A 20,463-nucleotide genomic window follows, 5' to 3' on the forward strand; every position below is an offset into this window, starting at 1 on the left:
TCCTGTGTGTTGGTACACGCAAAGAAAGGGCTGTCAGGGAATTCCAAGATTCGCCGTCTGACTGGCGAACTACTGAAATCCCATCTTTTAACACTCCGCCATTATTAATCAAGCACAGTAAAAAGCACACTCGCTCTCTTCTCATTCACAGAAGAAAGTTCAACTCACACTGAAAGAATCCAGTCGCTGTCTGAATGTCAGATCAGTCTCCTTGCTGGGTGAATATATCTTGTTATGCCTACTGTTGGGCGGCAGAATTGTAGGAACAGCAAACACCCCACTGTCTGCATCACTGCTTGAATTTCCAGAATTACCAGATGAACACGGCACCACCAATGTCTTCTGTACATTACGCATGCCTGAAAATAATAAAATCATTAAAACAAAGAACAAAGAAAAATACAGCACAGGAACAGGCCCTTCAGCCCTCCAAGCCTGTGCCAATCATGATGCTCTAACTAAACTAAACAAAACCTTCTGCCCTTACTCGGTCCATGTCCCTCTATTCCCTCCTTTACCCTTGTACCCATCCAGATGCCTCTTAAAAGTTGCTAATGTGCCTGCTTCCACCACCTCTTCTGGCAGCACGTTCCAGACACACACACCGCCCCCCCCCCCCCCCCCCCGTGTAATTGACACTTGCACCCTGGGAAAAAGCCTCTGACTATCCACTCTGTCTATGCCTCTCAATTTTGTAGACCTCTATTGGGTCTCCACTCGGCTTCCGTCCTTCCAGTGAAAACAATCCTAGTTTATTCAACCTCTCCCCATAGCCAACACCCTCGAGACCAGGCAACATCCTGGTGAACCTTCTTTCCACTCTCTCCAAAGCTTCCATGTCCTTCTGGTCTTGTAGTGACCAGAACTGCCGCAACACACAAATCACTTTCATTCACATTTGTGACATCAAATCACATGTTGGGAGTTAGACAGGCATTACATTTTCAACCCTGACTAAACTATAATATTCACTTCCATAGATGCTGCCTGACCCAGGGTTACCAATTCAGGTTGAGATGACCTTTCATTAGAACAGGACCCTTCAGGTCATTTCACTACCTTCGAACTGCGCTGGTCTTCAAATCACTGTTTTACTCCTCGTGGTTTGAATCTATTGCAGATGCAATAAAACCCAAGTTGAGCACAACAGACAATAGTGAAGATTTCACACAGCATCACATCGCAGTCTATCTCTAGTTGTTCAGATAAATCTCCATTCACTGGTCATTGCACCAACCTGAAGCAGCGGTGGGAGTAACTGCTTTGTTAGATCGAACTGCTGCAGTACTTCGGACACAGCCAGGGCTGCGTGTAAGAGTGATCACTTTCCCCGGTGGAGTGTGCATCTGATCTTCGTGGTTTGACTTCATTGGAGATGTTGCCACAGAGTTAGATTCTGGACTCTAGACGTGATAAAAGAGCTGCATGAGAGAGTGAAGTCCTCTACGCATTGCCCAGGTCTCCAAATCTCAACTGGTCCTCTGAGCCTCATTTAACAAGATGCCTGTGCGATTGGCCCAAAACCATTTGAATACTTTCAAAGGACAATTTTTGCCCCATTCCATGTCCTAACATGCAAAAGTTTTATACATAGGCTTTTACAAACTCCATTAACATAAACTTGTTCACAAGATTCATTTCCTATTATGCTATTAGTTGTTGCAGGGGTAGCTAACAAATTCCATTAAATTCGAGCCTAGTGTCCAATGCTTAATGAATTTTAATAAGGGAACATAAATAAATGGATGCAAAAATTCTGGAATCTCGGCCATGCACACAAAAATGTAGCTAACACTAATGGTTACCAATTTTAAAATGAGCATTGATCGTTATAGATCCTAACAAGTTGTAGGGCTTTTTAAGAGGACAAATCACAGAGTAAAGTGCAAGTACATACCCTTAAAAAATCCACACATTTTGAAATCACAAACATATAAAGTGCTTTTTCTTAAAACTGCAGAAGCCCAAAAAATCCTTCACTTATTTCTGTGTGCAAATTAATCCTAACCTTCTAGGCCCAGCTGACAAAGTACAACTATCCCATTGTCCGTGAAAATGGCACTTTTATTCTCGGACTGCTGGCACAAGGAAGAGCCACATTTTATGCACAAACTTTCTCCTAAACTGTCATCCATTTGGACCATTTATCAAGAGCCCCATAACTTTTGCTCTGATAAATCAAGCAAGGGCCCCGTGATACTAACCTTAGGTTAAGATGTCTTATAAATCAATCCTTTGAACTACTTGAAGAAACTCGACTCAAACATCAATTAGTGATCTCAGATTTCCACTGTGCATTTTGGAACCATGATTTTGGGGGCGATTCGCTCAGATAAGCGGAGGCCGGTTAGAGGCCTTCCCCGCTGGGTGCCACGGACTCTGCACGTTTCCGGGGTCCGGATTTCCGGCAGTGTCAGCTCCACAAATATTTAAATCTTCATTTGCCCATGATTAGCGGGCCCGGAGACTTCACTAGCCTCTCCCCAACACTCCCCCGCCAGGAGTGGTTCACTTCAGCAAGGTTTACAACAGCTCCCCACTAATGGGGTGCTGGCACCCTGACCTCACTCAGGAGGTCGGGGGTAAGGGAGAAGTGCCGCCTGGGCATTGCCTGCCTGGCAGTGCCAGCCTGCCTCCACTGGCACTGCCCAAAGGGTAAAATGGCAATGTCCAGGGGCACCTTGGCATTGCCCACTGGGCAGAGCAGCGCCAAGGGGTGGGACAGAGGGCCTGTGGGGGTCCCGCTGCCACTCTGCAATTGGGATCTGTGACAGAAGCGGGAGAGAACAGCGATCAGGAGATCGGGAACGGGAGGGGAATTGAGGCGGGGTGACGTAGGCGGGGGGGGGGGGGGGGGGGGAGAGAGAGAGAGAGAGAGAGAGAGAGAGAGAGAGAGAGATTCAGAGTTAGCCTGGAGACGTCTGGGAGGTCAGTAATCGCGGGGTAGAAGCAGTGTTGCAGGGTCGCAGGACTGGCCAGCGATCGGGAGGCTGGCAGTGCAGGGCTACCATGCATGCACTGATCTCGGCGCTGACAGATCAGCGCATGCGCAGTGGCCCGCTCAGCGCTATGCTGCCGGCTTCTCCAGCAGGAACAGACCCCACCCCAGATTTTTATCGTGATTCACACTAGGGCACTCTGCAGTCCTCAGAAATTCATTTTGAACGTCCCGCTGAAAAAACCGTGAGAGTTACTCCTGTTTTTTGTGAATTCGGCACTTAGAATTATTTTGGGAGAATCCTGGCCATTATTTCCCAAGTGCTGGAAATAATCAGGGAAATTTTCACAGGGACAAAGTCATCAACTGCAATGGATCATTGGTATTGTCATTTTAAAAATGGGAGAAGTCTACCATTGAGTACAATATTAAACAAATACACGAACATACCAATAAATCACTTCCTATGTGGCTTTCTTCACTTTTCGTTTCAGTAAGTTTTGATCTTTATTCTTTCAGGTAACCTCGGCAGTGCTGGCTGGGCCAGCATTTCTTATTGCCCATCCTAATTATCCTTGTGAAAGTGATGGTGAGCTGCCTCCTTAAACCTCTGCAATCCCTGTGGTATAGGTACACCCACAGTGCTGTTAAGGGAGTTCTAGGATTTTGACCCAGTGACAGTGAAGGAACGGCGATATACTTCAAAGTCAGGATGGTGTGTGGCCTGGAGGGGAGCTTGCAGGTGATGGTGTTCCCATGTTTATAGAAATCCTACAGTGCAGAAGGAGGCCATTTGGCCCATCGAGTCCACACCAACCACAATCCCACCCACGCCCCATCCCTGTAACCCCACATATTTACCCCACTAATCCCGCTAACCTACGCATCCCGGGACACGGGGCAATTTAGCATGGCCAGTGCACCTAACCTGCACATCTTTGGGCTGTGGGGGGAAACCGGAGCACCTGGAGGAAACCCGCGCAGACACGGGTAGAACGTGCAGACTCCACACAGACAGTGACCCAAGCCGGGAATCAACCCAGGTCCCTGGAGCTGTGAGGCAGCAGTGCTAACCACTGTGCCGCCCATATGTCTGCTGCCCTTGCCCTTCTAACTGGTAGAAGTCACAGGCTTGGAAGGTGCTGTCCAAGGAATCTTGGTGAGTTGTTGCAGTACATCTTGTAGATGGGACACGTTGTTACTACTGTCGGTGGTGGGGGGATTGGATTTTGAAGGTGGTGGATGGGCACCAACCAACAGGCTGCTTTGTCCTCAGTGGTTTCAAGCTTGGCTGTTAATAGAGTTGAGCTCCTCCAGGCAAGTGGAGAATATTCCCTCACACTCCTGACCTGTGCCTTGTAGATGGTGGACAGGCTTTGGGGAGTCAGGAGTTCTGCAGAATTCCCAGCCTTTGACCAGTCTCGTAGCCAGGTCAGTTTCTGATTTGCTGCCCATCTCTAATTGCCTTTGAACTGAGTGACTTGCTAGGTTATTTCAGAGGGCAGTTAAGAGTCAACCACATTGCTGTGGAGATGGGGGGTCACATGTAGGCCATACTGGGTAAGGGCAGCAGATTTCCTTCCCTGAAGGACATAGGAAAACCAGAGGGATTTTACAACAACTGATCATACAATAGTCATCATGGTCACCATTACTGAGACTAACCTTATATTACAGGTGGAGGATGCGGTCAAGAAGGCGTACGGCGTACTAGCCTTCATTAATCGAGGGATTGAGTTTAGGAGTCGGGAGATAATGCTGCAGCTTTATAGGACCCTGGTTAGACCCCACTTGGAGTACTGCGCGCAGTTCTGGTCACCTCATTACAGGAAAGATGTTGAAGCCATTGAAAGGGTGCAGAGGAGATTTACAAGGATGTTGCCTGGATTGGGGGGCATGCCTTATGAGGATAGGTTGAGGGAGCTTGGTCTCTTCTCCCTGGAGAGACGAAGGATGAGAGGTGACCTGATAGAGGTTTACAAGATGTTGAGAGGTCTGGATAGGGTAGACTCTCAGAGGCTATTTCCAAGGGCTGAAATGGTTGCTACGAGAGGACACAGGTTTAAGGTGCTGGGGGGTAGGTACAGAGGAGATGTCAGGGGTAAGTTTTTCACTCAGAGGGTGGTGGGTGAGTGGAATCGGCTGACGTCGGTGGTGGTGGAGGCAAACTCGTTGGGGTCTTTTAAGAGACTTCTGGATGAGTACATGGGATTTAATGGGATTGAGGGCTATAGATAGGCCTAGAGGTAGGGATATGATCGGCGCAACTTGTGGGCCGAAGGGCCTGTTTGTGCTGTGGCTTTCTATGTTCTATTACAGATTTATTAATTAGATTTAAGTTGCTGTGGTGGGATTTGAACCCTTGTCCCTGTAGCATTAACTCTGGGCCCCTGCTTTAGTGGTTGTTACTAGTCCAGTGACATTCCCACTATGCCACCATCTCTCTGAAAAGACTTTCAAGGAAATGACACAAGACTGTAGTCTCCTTAGGTGTTGATTTGCAACTGGTCTCTCGAGATGCTGAACAAATTAATGCAAGTAGTCATGAAGAGAGGCACTGCAATGAGAGCTGCCCAGATTAAGTCTCTCTGTCGGCATGCACTACTTGCAATGGCGTGACAGCAAGTTTCTCTGTGCTTCAGAAAGAAACTTTTTGCTTTTTAAAGTAAACACAAGTAAAACGTATGACAGTTACCTTCTAACATTCTTTAGTTTCTGGGTTTTTTTAAACTACAAACCAAATAGTATAAATGGGATTTAAAGTTACTTTATTCCTTATGCCTTTAAAAGTACTATTTGAGTTGAAATGGTTTGAGCAGAAACTCTCTCTTACTCCCACCCATCGACACAGTATACTCACAGGTTTAGGGTTCACTTCAGTGGTGATGATTTGCAGCAAGCACTTTAGTAACCGCTGACTTGCACCCCTCGTTCTCTCCGTTTCCTCGGCGTTATTCCGCTGGGTTTGTACCCAGTCATACTCGAGCTGCAGTTTATTGGGTTTCCCCAGCATGAGGTACAATTCAGCCAAAGTCAAATTCTCAGAGGTACTCGGGCTCCAGCCATCCTCCTGCACCTGCTGGGCCAAGTGGGTCGTATCCTCTTTCGGTGGCTTTGGAACAATGCTGGCACTACTAGGTTGTCCCTGAGAGGGCGGAGCAATTATCAAGGCCTGCCTCATAAGGCAGTCAGCATCAGACCCCTCTTGGGTGCACGACACTGACTGTTCACGAGTGCAAATAGAAGGTAGGGTCCTGTTATCACCATCATCTAATGTAGTTGAACTGGATGACTTTAAAGTGGGGTCACTGGCCAACTGCGGCCCTGAAACTGCAAGTTGTTCAGTGTTGGGTTCTCTCATTTCTACATTTCCCGAATGCACAGCACTGGGATCACCAGAAAATCCATTTATGCCTGAAGCAGTAACACCTTTTTCAGAGGATTTGTCCTTACACATACACCTTTCTGGAACTGCTAAGTTCTGACAAGACTTCATGTAACGAGGAACCGGGTCCAAGAGGGATACCTCATCAGTGTTCATAATCCCTCCACATACACAGGAACCAGCAGCGGGAGCTGCTTCCGGGGACTCCATTAGAGCAGCTTCATTATTGTTACATTCCTCAGTGGAAACATCTGAATTAGCTTTGGGGGAGTTAAATAGATTTTCTCCATTTTCTCCTAACTCTTGTTGTGCCACATCAAAAACCTCCTCCGCTTTTGGACTCTCCTGGTGGGCAGCTGTCTCTTCAGCAGAGATACCTTCCAAAGAAGACATTTCCTCTTCAGTGCTTTGTGGTCCTTCTCCAGTCAACAACCCAGTCATTTTGCTACCAGTTCGCCCGTCCGTTGGGGCCCGTATTTGCTTAACCTGTCCCTTCATTGGGCCCTGTACTCCCTGGTTGAGAGGAACAGTCGGATCCTTTGTGACAGAGGTTCTAGCTAGGATCTGTGCTGGTGGGAGTAAATGAGTGTCCTTCACGTTCTGTCTGCACCTCCCCGTTTCCTGCCAGTGCACTGTGCAGCAGGCCTTCGAGTGAACTACCTTTGCCACTCCGGGCAGTGCAGTTAAGGTACAGTTCTCTGCAGGATAGAGGTGGAGTTCTGCCTTTTCTTCAAGTCCCACAATCCTCGATTCGCTATCTCCAGAGTCCTGCTGGCGTTCTTCCAATGATTTACGCTAAAGAACAAAGTCAAGGCAAAACTAGAGGCAAGGCATTTGTAGAATCCTGCTTAGATTAATTAAAATTAGTCGCTGTGGGCCCGATTTTACTATTTTGATTCTGAGTGCTGAATCTGGGCGCAATTCAGATCCGACTTGGAAATCTGCTCCCAGGCGCCCCCATACACACTCAGCCTGAAAAAAATCTCGAGTCCGAATCGCACTGTGGGCGGAGCTTATCGCGCCCGAAATGCTGCAGCTCCGATTGGAGCTTTGAATTGTACGTGCTCAGTGAAAAAAAAAAATTTGAAAAACGTGTCCATCATATTTCCGTCCCTCCCGCGCCGCAAAAAACAGATAAAGCGGCCCAGGAGCGAAAAGCGGAGCGATGGCCCCCACAGGCATCACCCCACCACCCCCCACCATAACTGTCCTCCTTACCCATCCACCCCCCCCTCCCGCTACCGAGACCGATCGCAACCCCTTGCCCTGCCCCCCCCCCCCCAACAAATCGCCCGCAGAGTGGCAGCGGTTCCCCCTGTCCGCCCCCACCAAAGATCCGTCTGGCCTCTCTGCCCCCCCTGCCAGAAAACCATCTGGCCTCCCTCCCCCTCCCCACTAGAGCGATCTGGCCTCCCCCCCACCCCACCACCAGAGAGCCATCGAGCCTCCCTCCTCTTCCCCCCAGCAGAGAACGATCAGGCCACCCTCCTCCCCACCAGAGAACGATTGGACCTCCCTGCCTTCTCCACACACCCCCCCCCACTGATCTGAGACAGAGAGCCGTTGGAAGCTCCGAACTTATCTCTTCAGAAGCTGAGCGTCCGAAACAGACCTTTGTCGAGCGTGTCTGTTTCGCGCTGAATCTGGATGGTAAAGGGGGAATTACTGGTAAAGTTGGGCGGGCAGCCCATTAATTCAATTAAAATGCATTTTTGCGCCTTGGTAAAGTGGGCATCTGCACGATCGTGGGCGCGGATTGCGTTAATCGCCTCACGCCCGACTTTTCGGGCGCGACGCAATGGTAAAATCGGGCCAGTATCTAATTTGTTTTTCGTCAGCTCGGCTTAGTTTAATTGTGGCACTCTAACCACAGGATTTGACTTAGTTAGTAAGTAAATGAAAACAAAAAGGATAAAGCCATGCATATGCACGTGTTTTGTGTTCACATGCACACTGTACGTGCACATGCCTGTGGACTTGTGCGCACGCAATGGGACTGAGTATACAACTGTGTTTATTCGGGTTCAGTGTGTGAGAATAAATAGCTTCGTTTTAAATTCAAGAAAGCTTGCTGCTGAATAATTTAATTGGAATACATACTCCCAAGGTTAAGAAAATCCTCTCCTCTTCCCATACAAAACATACTGATCACGGGCAGTAAAAGAGCAGGTACATTGTCTGTGACATCAGTGATTTTTAAAGAGATTACTACAGGCCACTTTCTAAATAGTGAGGGTAAGACATTTTGTGAACAGGAAGATTGTGAGGGTTATAACCTAACCCTAAAAATATATTTCCACTCACTGCTGGAACCTTTGTGCTCCCTGCCACCTCTCCACTTTAAAGTTGACACCAAGGTAATTGATGGGTTGTCCCTGCCCTGGATGAGTGCGTGGCTGTGGGTCACTGGTTTAATGCTTCCAGCTTGGCATTCTAAGTAGTCTCACAACACCAGGTTAAAGTCCAACAGGTTCACAGACAAGGGCGTATGCCCTGCTTGTGAAACAAATCCTGCACTCACCTGATGAAGGAGCGGCGCTCCGAAAACTTGTGCTACCAAATAAACCTGTTGGACTTTAACCTGGTGTTGTGAGACTTCTTACTGTGCCCACCCCAGTCCAACGCCGGCAACTCCACACCATAGCGTTGCATTCAGAAGCAAATGAGGCCCTACCATATAAATTGCTTGGGTTTTTTTACCAGAGGCACCAAGCAGGCAGAGTGATTTCTTCACTGACTGGTCATCAGGTATTTGCTGATAAATTGACCCCAGGATTTCTTTTGTTTGCCATTCAAAAAAGGATACAATTCTGAATTCTTGTAAAGCCCATTTATGTTTGAGGAATTCAATGAGGCTAGAAACTTTCCGGTGCAGCTCCACCATCATCCTGCAAAGAAATCAAACCTGGTCCATCAAAGAGCGATGTGCAAATAACAGTATCGCCTTGCATATTGTAATTCAGTTTAAAGGAAAGGACAGTATGCAGTCATTGAACATACAAATGCAAGTGATAGCTCCCAAGAGAGAAATCGCAGAATCATCTTGAATCCTTAAGTTATGAAATTACAAAACATACAAAATCACCAACATATTGTTTCATGAAGTAGATGGGTGCGAATTGACATCCATCATTCTGCAAATGGCGAGCTCTTTGATCTGCCATAACCCAGGGAGCAATGGAATCGGGGGTTGAGCTTTCCAAGCAGATCAACTGGCTGACAATTGGAGGTCGGCCCACTTCATTCATCTATGGATGTCGTGGAGAATACAAGTAATATCAAGTTTACCATTGGTCACTGATGAGGGTATATTCTAGGGTGACTGATGCACGGTGGCACAGTGGTTAGCACTGCTGCCTCACAGCGCCAGGGACCCAGGTTCAATTCCCAGCATGGGTCACTGTCTGTGCGGAGTCTGCACGTTTTCCCCATGTCTGCGTGCATTTTCCTCCAGGTGCTCCGGTTTCCTCTCTGTCCAAAAGACGTGCTGGTTAGGTGCATGGGCCATGTTAATTTCTCCCTTCGTGTACCCAAACAGGTGCCGAAGTGTGGCGACTCGGGGATTTTCAGAGCAACTCATTGCAGTGTTATGTAAACCTAGTTGTGTCACTAATAAAATAAATAAATAGAACTTGCAGCGATGTTAGCAAGTCTGACAAGTGCCCCATAGTTTTTTCTTTGACATTAAATTAGTCTTTCTGTAGTAAGTGTGTAAATTGTTTACAATATATACCACCAGCAAGTATAATTTGTCTCAAGCAACTTATTAAATAATAGCTACTGTCCTGAAAATCAGTTTCCCTCCAAATGACACATTTGTTAATGTTACTCTCCAATACTATTCTGCTAAATCTTACCTGGAGTATTTAAACTTGCAGGATTTTCATTTACCTACATAAAAGTTTCACACTCAGAAACTGAAGACACTCAAGTTGTGCTAGAAAAAGGCAACACAGCACAACAGACAAAGCTCTCTATCTGGTAATCAGTAAACGAAGGAATTAATCTATCACAGGTTAATAGATTAGATATTCAGCCTGTACCTTAGTCGAGGATTCTGTGCCAAACTCTGAACTCTTGCCCAGGTGTAGTTACTGCGTGGCAGCAGTTCAAGAAGCACTTTGAGAGGAAGTCGGACGGGTTTCTGATCTTCTTCATCACTAATTCCTAAGAACAATAAAAGAAAAGACTGTCAGAAGATAGTTTGGGAGGAAATAGGAGGAGAAGGGGAAGAGACAACATGTCTAACTTAAAAGAACCTCGGTCTTCTTGCCATTCACCCGGAGGGCTGGTGCAGTCAGGTGGGCTGTGGAGATGAGTGAAGCAAACCAAAAAGGAAGGGATGGTACAAAGTTAAGCGCGTAATTTGAAGAGGAAAAGGTACTGATGGGAGTGAGGGGTTGGTGGGAAATAGAAGTGGGATGGTAAGGATATAGGTGCCGTAATGGTGGTGCAGGGCAGGGAAGAGTTCCTGGGGGCTACAGCTCCCTCACAACCCCACCTCAACTTCAAAGTGCGGCCTTGATAGTTTATTTTGTCACATCTCCCATCCAACACCTATTGTCAAAAAGGGCAAGAAAGAAAAGAGCAGCAAAAAGGAATGAGTAATAGAAGAGGGGCAAGAGGAGGAGAGAGGGACAGATGCATTAGCAAAACAGAGACAATCAGCAAAAGGCAGAGGCAAACACAAGATATGGAAATGAAAACTGTGCACACAATTCTAATTTAAATCTTGGCTTCTGGATTTTAAAGGCCAAGGATCAAGCATTTTTAGTCAAAGTTTCTGGCATGTACAACAATCCATCACCACGTTCAACTGTTTCCAAACAAACCAGTGAAAATTCTATTTCCAATGTAATACAAAGCCTAATCATTGTTTAATTAAGTACGCATCCCACTCACCCAAGCCCAAAAACCTTGTGCGGTGGGCAAGAGTCAAGGCCACACATACTCGTGACGCTTTAACCAGCGAGAACACCAAGCAACACAGAGCACTGGCAAACTTCCTGCTGCTTAGATTGTCGTGGCCACCCTACTCATCAAGGTGCTGGCTCGCATGGTCGCTTCTGGCAGACGGGGAAGAATCCCTGCCCCACTGAATGAACCAGGCAGACTGGCCTTGTCAATAAAAATCCTGAATTATAACCGTGCTACATCCTAACTGGTACCCGCTATCTCAGTTAATGCTTGCAGGAACTGTAAAGACAGTTGAAATATAAACTATCAAAGAATATCTTCCAATGCATTGGATTTTTTTTTGTCCCCATTAACTGAATTACTGGAGCTTTGTTAATATAGACAAAAAAACTCCTTTGCTTTGGAAGGTATTCCTTGATAATATTTCATGCTTTACAGTTCTTGTATATATTAATTGGGATAGTGTAATTTTGCCAATTGATGCAGGAATTGTTTGATTTGATCTATTGTCACATGCATCGGTACACAGTGAAAAGTATTGTTTCTTGTGCGCGACACAAAGCATACAGTTCATAGAGAAGAAAAGGAGGGTGCAGAATGTGGCGTTACAGTCATTGCTAGGGTGTAGAGAAAGATCAACTTAACACAAGGTAAAAATAGCGCTTTGCTAGACAGTTTAAAAGAGTTAGAATATAGTTTTAGAAGCATAGAACGAGAATAATAGAATTAGAGGGCATGTTGGGCACAGCTCGCAAGAAGTCGTCACATTCCAGCGCCATCTTGTGTAAAGACGCCACATTAAATATTTCCTTCAAGGAATACCTTCCAATGCAAAGGAATTTCTTTTTGGTCTAATTAGCAAAGCTCCCAGAAAGAAGCTCCCAGACTTTTTTGAAGGGGTAATCAAGAAGGTAGATGAGGACGGTGCAGTTGATGTCGTCGACATGGACTTTAGCAAGGCCTTTGACAAGGTGCCACATGATAGGTTGTTGCATAAGGTTAAATTTCATGGGATCCCAGGTGAGGTATCTAAATGGATACAAAATTGGCTTGGGTGGTTGTAGAGAGTTGTTTTTCAAACTGGAGGCCTGTGACCAGTGGTGTGCCTCAGGATCAGTGCAGGGTCCACTGTTATTTGTCATTTATATTAATGATTTGGATGAGAATATAGGAGGCATGGTTAGTAAGTTTGCAGATGACACTAAGATTGGTGGCATAGTGGACAGTGAAAAAGGTTATCTCGGATTGCAACGGGATCTTGATCAATTGGGCCAGTGGATTGACGAATGGCAGATGGAGTTTAATTTAGATAAATGCCAGGTGATGCATTTTGGTAGATTGAACCAGGGCAGGACTTACTCAGTTAATGGTAGGGCGTTGGGGAGAGTTACAGAACAAAGAGATCTAGGGGTACATGTTCATAGCTCCTTGAAAATGGAGTCACAGTTGGACAGAGTGGTGAAGAAGGCATTCGGCATGCTTGGTTTCATTGGTCAGAACATTGAATACAGGAGTTGGGACGTCTTGTTGAAGTTGTACAAGACATTGGTTAGGCCACACTTAAAATATTGTGTACAGTTCTGGTCACCCTATTATAGAAGGGATATTATTAAACTAGAAAGAGTGCAGAAAATATTGACTAGAGTGCTTTCAGGATTTGATGGTTTGAGTTATAAGGAGAGGCTGGATAGACTGGGACTTTTTTCTCTGGAGTGTAGAAAGCTGAGGGGTGATCTTATAGAAGCCTGTAAAATAAGGAGGGGCATAGATCAGCTAGGTAGTCAACATCTTTTCCCAAAGGTAGGGGAGTCTAAAACTAGAGGGCATAGATTTAAGGAGAGAGGGTAGGGGTACAAAAGGGTCCAGAGGGGCAATTTTTTCCACAGAGGGTGGTGAGTGCCTGGAACAAGCTGCCCGAGGTAGTAGCAGAGGCAGGTACAATTTTGTCTTTTAAAAAGCATTCAGACAGTTACATGGGTAAGATGGGCATAGAGGGATATGGGCCAAATGCGGGCAATTCGGACTAGCTTAGGGGTTTAAAAAACAAAAGGGCGGCATGGACAAGTTGTGCCGAAGGGCCTGTTTCCATGCTATAAACCTCCATGACTCTAAAATAAATGCTGTTTCATATTTGCAAAGGTTGGGGGGTACAGTAGAAATGTTGCATTGATTTTTAGATTTGAGAATAGTTACCTGGTAGAGATGATCTCAGGATATCAACACAGATTGATGAGAAAGCAACAGGAGGAAGTTGTTATTCTATATTTACTATTTCATAATCAGCTGGAAATCCCCTTAAGATAAAAGCTGAAAATCTAATCAGTGAATCCGAGAAATAACACTTTCATATTCACTCATTAGATCCCTCCAACCTTTCATCGGATAACTTGATTTTTTTATTATTATTGATTCATGGGACATGGGCATCGCTGGCTGGCTAGCAATTATTGCCCATCCCTAGTTGCCCTTGAGAAGGTGATAGTGAGCCGCTTTCTTGAATCACTGCAGTCCATGTGCTGTTGACCCACAAAGCTGTTAGGGAGGGAATTCCAAGATTTTGACCCAGCGACTGACTGCAAAGGAACGGCGATATATTTCCAAGTCAGGATGGCGAGTGGCTTGGAGGGCACGTGGTGGTGTTCCCATGTGGCCATGTGTTCCCATGTATTTATTCCAAGGGAAGCCACTAGTTGAAAGGCCCATAAATTCCCATTATTTATCCTTCCCCTTATTTGTTGGTGGTCGGTGATATCTTCTTAAAAATAGTTCCTGATGAATTCTTTATAGAACTTACCCTCAGGATCACAGATTTTTTTCAAAGCCCGGCACATTGGTGTCTTTATACGCAAATTACGGCCTTTGTATCGCACTGTGGTGGCCCTGGTATCAGAAAAATAATCTGAATTACTTTTAATGGAGAAGGAAGACAAGACCATTCGACAACATCAGAATTCACTTGACCAAATCATGAAACAACTGCTCTCTGCGTGGAGTCCAGTAAGGATCCGGTTACCCATCTAAAGTCACATTGGCAAAAGAGCTTTCGCCACATGCTCCTACCCTATAAGTCTAAATCGGAAAAATATTGCATCAGCATGTCTTCAAAGCAGTCGGTTTGGTTGGATCACAAAATCCTAGTAGGGGCTACTGCACAGAACACCATTACAAAGAGAGCAAGATGATCTGCACCCATCCAGCTCACACAACTACAATGGGAGGGATTTTACGACCTCGCTCATAAAATCCCGCCCGAGGCCAACGGAGAATTCCGTTCTGCGAGCCTCGCCCGCCCCAATTCCGGGGACGGGTGAGGCGACAAAATTCCGGCCAATAACCTCCACAAATGCATCCAAGTGCTTTTTGAATGTAGTGTGGTTTTGCCTCCTTCCCATACGACTACTCCAGATATTAGTCATTCTGCACAAAGATGTGTTTCCTGACATCAGTCCTGAAGTTGTCTTTTAGAAGTTTTTAATTATGTCTTCTTGTCCTGCAGTTGTGGTGGTATTTGAAATTATGCTTAGCATTAATCTTTTCAAGTTCACCTCATATTTTACGCGCTTCTCTATAAAGTCCTTTCTCATCATTTTGTTTTCAAGGCACATTTTTGTAACCTTTCCTCATCACTCTGCCCTCAGATTTGTCCTGTGGCCAAATCCTGCACCAATTTCAAAGCTTAGATGTTCCTTTTGCCTTGGTGACCAATGAAGCAGTTATTCCAGGTGTGCCCAACCAAAGCAATATACAGTTTCAGTGTGACAGCCTCATATTTATGCTCTACTAATTTGACAGTATTATCTTGCTATGTTAATTGGTGCTCTGGTTAGTAAAAATGGAACAGGAAAGCTGAAATAAAAATTAAAAACGCTAGAAACAAATCTGCATCTGTAAAGAGTTTGCTATCTATACCAAGAGCTATACGCCCCAATTTCTTTCCAATGCATTTATTATTGCACCACACTGTAATGAATCACATTGGCCATGGTTCCGTCCACCTACAAATACCATCTAGACCTTTGTTTAATTTTCAAATGCTTTATCCAGATTACTGCTCCCCACCCAAACCAGTAGTTTGACCAACTTAGTGTTTTGAAGCCAGATTGTTTAGGCAGATTGGAAGGAAGAAACTTCTGCGTTTGTCTCCATCCACACAGCACAACATCACTACCATAAGACACAGGAGCAGAATTAGGCCACTCGGCCCATCGAGTCTGCTCTGCCATTCAATCATGGCTGATATTTTTCTCATCCCCATTCTCCTGCCTTTCCCCATAACCCCTGATCCCCTTATTAATCAAGAACCTATCTATCTCTGTCTTAAAGACACTCAATGACCCGGACTCCACAGCCTTCTGTGGCAAAGAGTTCCAAGGATTCACCACTCTCTGGCTGAAGAAATTCCTCCTCATCTCTGTTTTAAAGGATCGTCCCTTTAGCCTGAGGTTGTGCCCTCTGGTTCTCCTACGAGCGGAAACATCCTCTCCATGTCCTCTCTATCCAGGCCTCGCAGTATCCTGTAAGTTTCAATAAGGTCCCCCCTCATCCTTCTAAACTCTAACGAGTACAGACCCAGAGTCCTCAACTGTTCCTCATACGACAATCTCTTCATTCCAGGGATCATTCTTGTGAACCTCCTCTTGTCCCTTTCCAAGGCCAGCACATCCTTTCTTAGATACGGGACCAGAACTGCTCACAATACTCCAAATGGGGTCTGACCAGAACCTTATACAGCCTCAGAAGTACATCCCTGCTCTTGTATTCTAGCCCTCTCGACATGAATGCTAACATTGCATTTCCCTTCCTAACTGCCCATGAACCTGCACATTAACCTTGAGAGGATCTTGAACAAAGACTCCCCTTTGTGCTTTTGATAATGATGAAAATTGCTTTTTCAGTAACTTTATCAATGATATTAAGCTTATATAATTGTCTTTAAGTTGAATATTATTAAATTTTTTTGAAAGTCTAGGTGAGTTATATCACAATGCCTTCCCATTGTCCTGAAAAGGTCACTTTTTCATAAAGTCACTGTGGTTAGTTAGGCAGGAAAATCACTGACTCAGAAGGGAAATTCTGAGCGCCACAGCGCCTCATGGTCCCTCAAGTCTTGAGGCGCTAATAAAAGAAATCTGTTCGAAATCTATCCCACTTAGCAGTGTTAGGGCCACACGACAGATTGTTTGATGGTACTATAAACTATGAAGGTCACTTACCCAGCTTGAATTAATTCGTTGAGTTTAACTGCATTTTTGTCATCCATGCCTATGAAATAAATACATATCACAGCGTTAAATTAGTATGCAATCTCTATTTTTAGAATAAGTTAATTGCTTGCTCCAGGCTATACAGTCTTTCTTCAGAATGGGTCTCTACTGTAAAACTCACCTGAAGAGATTCACTAAGCATTTTTCAGAACAAATATATACGAGTTGGTGTCCGAGAAGTTTTTTTCTTATAAATACTTGAAACAGAGCAACCAAGTGTTTTGATTCACATCGGTCCATCTAACTCAAACACAATCTTGTTCAGATTCGGTGTTCTGAATTGATGGGAGTCGAATTCAACAGAAGGTCGAACCTTTTAAGGTCATGATGTGCTCCACATAAAACAAGCAGCTCACCCGAAAACCATGGGTATTTTGCCTGGATAATCCATCCCACTGGCATTAACGGGAGGAATATCATGAGCAACATCCTCACAATTTTCCATTAAGCCAAGGAGCACCAAACCTGTAGCACAAAAAGGACCACCAAATCTGCATCGATGATTTCACTGTGAGCTACCTAATCTAGAAAGCAAAAGTTGGACTATTATAAAAGTTTATTATGTCCTAAGTGATGTTTCCAAGTGCTTCACTGTGTACTTTCAAAAAGGGATCCCGTTCCTTACGTAGATAAATCTATTGACAATTAACATGTAGCAAAATCCCACAAACAGTAAATGAAATGCATGACGAGTTAGTCTGCTTTTGGTGAGGGTAGTACAAGGAGGACATGAGAAGAAATTCCCTGTTCTTCCTCAAATAATTTCACTGGATCCTTTGCATCCATCCAAACAGGCAGACAAGGCCTCATTTAACATCTCCATAAAAAAGATGACACTTAACGATAGTAGCCCTGCATAAAAAAATATTTTCAAGTATCCACCAATATAAAGCAACACATGGAATGAACATTATCAGTTAATAGCCCAATGTACACAATGCATTTATTCATGGCGAAGGTAGCTATTTAAAACCTGGACCAGGAAGTGTTAAAAGTTATCAAAGGCTAAGTTGACATAATATATGGAGTAATTTACATGTCAGGTAATTTGGAATTCAGAAACCATACAAAGAAAAACAGGGGGCTTTAGGTGGGGACTAGTTCCTTTTTGAAAGGTGATGGGATTCATTGAAGCTGATATAATGGCAATTACTAATTATTAGGAAACAAAATATTATAAGACTATCAATAGTTGCTTGCAATTTCTACAGAGAACAGGAAACCAAACAGCGAGTTCCAATTACAACAAGCTTCCTTCTTACTGAATCCCATCAAAATACTCACATCCACCAATTTTTTTGCGAAGTTCACCATAACATATTAGACCATACAGCTCCTGGGATGATTTCTTCAGTCCTCGGGAAAACACTGCAACAAAAATACAGTTTTTTTTTTGAATGGATTAATGTCAGGGTTCTCCGGATATCTGAAATCACAACAGAAAATGCTGGAAATACTCGGCAAATCTGGCGGCACCTGTGGAGAGAGAAACAATTACATTTTCAGGACAATGACATTTCATCAGAATCAGCCAGTTCTGATACAAGTTCATCGACTTGAAACACTGGGCGAGGTTTTGCGGCCTCACTCGCCCCGAAACTGGAAAATCCCGCCCAAGGTCAACGGACCTATCCATGGTCCGCCCTTCACCCGCTTTGATTCCCGTGGCAGGCGGGGCGGTAAAATTCTGGCCATTAACTCTGTTTCTCTCTCCACACATGCTGCCAGACCTGCCGAACATTTCCAGCACTTTTGTTTTCTATTTCAACGAATAGCTTAGTTGATAAAAACAGCAGGTCAATGAGCAATATGGACTAGAAGGTCCCGGGTTTGATTCCAAACCTCTGCTGGAATTTTGATCGCAACCAGGTTTCCAGCAAGGACAACCTCATCCTGGAAAGTCCTATTCCTGAAGAAAATCAACTTGGATTTGATTCCCGTGGCGGACGGGGTGATAGAATTCTGACATTAACTCTGTTTCTCTCTCACACACGTTACCAGACCTGCTGAGTATTTGTAGCACTTTGTTTTCTATTTCAACGAATAGCTTAGTTGATAAAAACAGCAGGTCAATGAGCAATATGGACTAGGAGGTCCCAGGTTTGATTTTAAACCTGGGATTTTGATCCAAACCAGGTTTCCAGCAAGGACAACCTCATCCTGGAAACTCCTATTCCTGGAAGAAGAAAATCAACTCAGATTTGCAATTCTTGGTCATTATCCATCGATCGCTGCTAGAAGTCACATTGGTGAGAGGAATGTGATCAGATTTAATCACCTCCGAGATTGCAGCCTATTGCCACTATGTCCAGGCTTGCACATTCAGAAAGATTGCCAAGGTAGGGTATTTGAGAACAACCAATGCCCAGTGAGCCTTACCCTAATACTTCCAGAGGGTGGATGGAGGAAACAGAAGAATGAAGACATGCTGATTAAGTCAGCCAGTCGTGTCTCTTTAATCTACCAAATGGTTAAAAAGTTTCAGCATTTGTTACATCCCAGTGAATTTGGAAGGATGTGGGCGAGAATAAAGGGCACAATGTCTTTCTTTATTTGTTCATGGGATGTGGGTGTCACTGGCAAGGCCATTTTTTTGTTGCCCATCCCTAATTGCCCTTGAACTGAGTGGCTTGCTTGGCCATTTCAGAGGGCAGTTAAGAGTCAACCACATTGCCTGTGGGTCTGGAGTCATGTGTAGGCCAAATGAGGAAGGGTGCCAGATTTCCTTCCCTAAAAGGACATTAGTGAGCTGGATGGGTTTTTACAACAATCGACAACTATGGTCACCATTACTGAGACTAGATTCAATCCCAGATGTTTTTTATTAATTGAATTTAAATTCCACCAGCTGCCACAGTGGGATTTGAACCTACCTTGCCAGAGCACTAGCCTGGGTCTCTGGATTACTCAGCATTGCTATAACACCACCGTCTTTTCAAACCAGGCTTTTGTTTTAAATGTATGAATTTTGTCAATGTTTGCTAAATTGTAATTCTGGTTGGCCTGGTTATTTTGTTTCACTGAAGTGGTGAAAACCACATTGAACAGTGCCGAAGAGCTACTTGTAGGAACCATGGAGGTGAACTCTTGTGATAGAGCAGAATGGGTGACAGAGAATTAGCAGCCCATTTTACACCCCAATCAATTCTCTTTCCCACTGAGAATATGAAATAAAATAGCAGTCAGCCATTCACAATGCCTCCCAACCACTGAAGAGATAGCGGCTGGGATTCTCCCAGCCCGCTGTGCTGCTTAAGTGGCACAGGGGGCCAGGAGACATCAGCGGCAGCCATTTCACGGGATTCACGGTGGGCGCCACAGCCTCCGCGCATCTCCGAGGCCACGTTTTTTAGCATCACTAGCTCCATGCCAGATATCAAGGTGCAGCTGATTATCATATTGAAATCAACATTTTGATATGGTTAGCAGGCCCGGGTTGGTATTCTCCGGACTCGCTAGTGTCTCCCTCCTCGGGTGTGGTTCCCTCCAGCTGCGTTTGTGACTGCTCCTCACTAATGAGAACCCGACCCCACTGGAGGGAACAGAGGCCACTGAGGCTCTCCCCCCCCCCCCCAAGGCACTGCCCAAGGGGCAAACTGGCCCTGCCTACCAGGCACCGCCAAGGGGGCAGGGCCTTTTGGGGGGGGGGGGGGGGGGGGGGGGGGGGGTGAAGACCCACTGCCACTCTGCAAGAGGATCGGTGGGGAGGGTGCCATGGGACACATCAGGGCTAGAGCAAAGAAAATTACAGCACAGGAACAGGCCCTTTGACCCTCCAAGCCTGCACCGACCATGCTGCCCGACTGAACTAAAACTCCCTACGCTTCCGGTGACCATATCCCCCTATTCCCATCCTATTCATGTATTTGTCCAGATGCCCTTTAAAAGTCACCCTCGCATCAGCTTCCACTATCTCCCCCGGCAGCGAGTTCCAGGCATCCACTACTCTCTGTATAAAA

The 20,463-nt window shown here is 45.3% G+C and overlaps 1 protein-coding gene across 4 annotated transcripts in view; it reads right to left on the reverse strand.

Moving 5' to 3' along the window:
• The window catches only part of cramp1 (cramped chromatin regulator 1), a 58,823-nt gene that overhangs the window by 18,896 nt on the left and 19,464 nt on the right, over positions 1 to 20,463 (reverse strand). For all 4 annotated transcript variants that reach the window (XM_078240817.1, XM_078240816.1, XM_078240815.1 and 1 more), the window contains exons 5-12: positions 17,789 to 17,872; positions 16,454 to 16,502; positions 14,035 to 14,120; positions 10,367 to 10,490; positions 9,130 to 9,211; positions 5,799 to 7,118; positions 1,238 to 1,403; positions 169 to 359 (exon numbers count right to left, since the gene is read on the reverse strand). In XM_078240817.1, the coding sequence (XP_078096943.1) occupies positions 169 to 359; positions 1,238 to 1,403; positions 5,799 to 7,118; positions 9,130 to 9,211; positions 10,367 to 10,490; positions 14,035 to 14,120; positions 16,454 to 16,502; positions 17,789 to 17,872 (2,102 nt within the window). The remainder of the gene's footprint in view (positions 1 to 168; positions 360 to 1,237; positions 1,404 to 5,798; positions 7,119 to 9,129; positions 9,212 to 10,366; positions 10,491 to 14,034; positions 14,121 to 16,453; positions 16,503 to 17,788; positions 17,873 to 20,463) is intronic.

The sequence above is a fragment of the Mustelus asterias genome, chromosome 23 (assembly GCF_964213995.1).
Source record: "Mustelus asterias chromosome 23, sMusAst1.hap1.1, whole genome shotgun sequence".
NCBI lineage: Eukaryota > Metazoa > Chordata > Chondrichthyes > Carcharhiniformes > Triakidae > Mustelus > Mustelus asterias.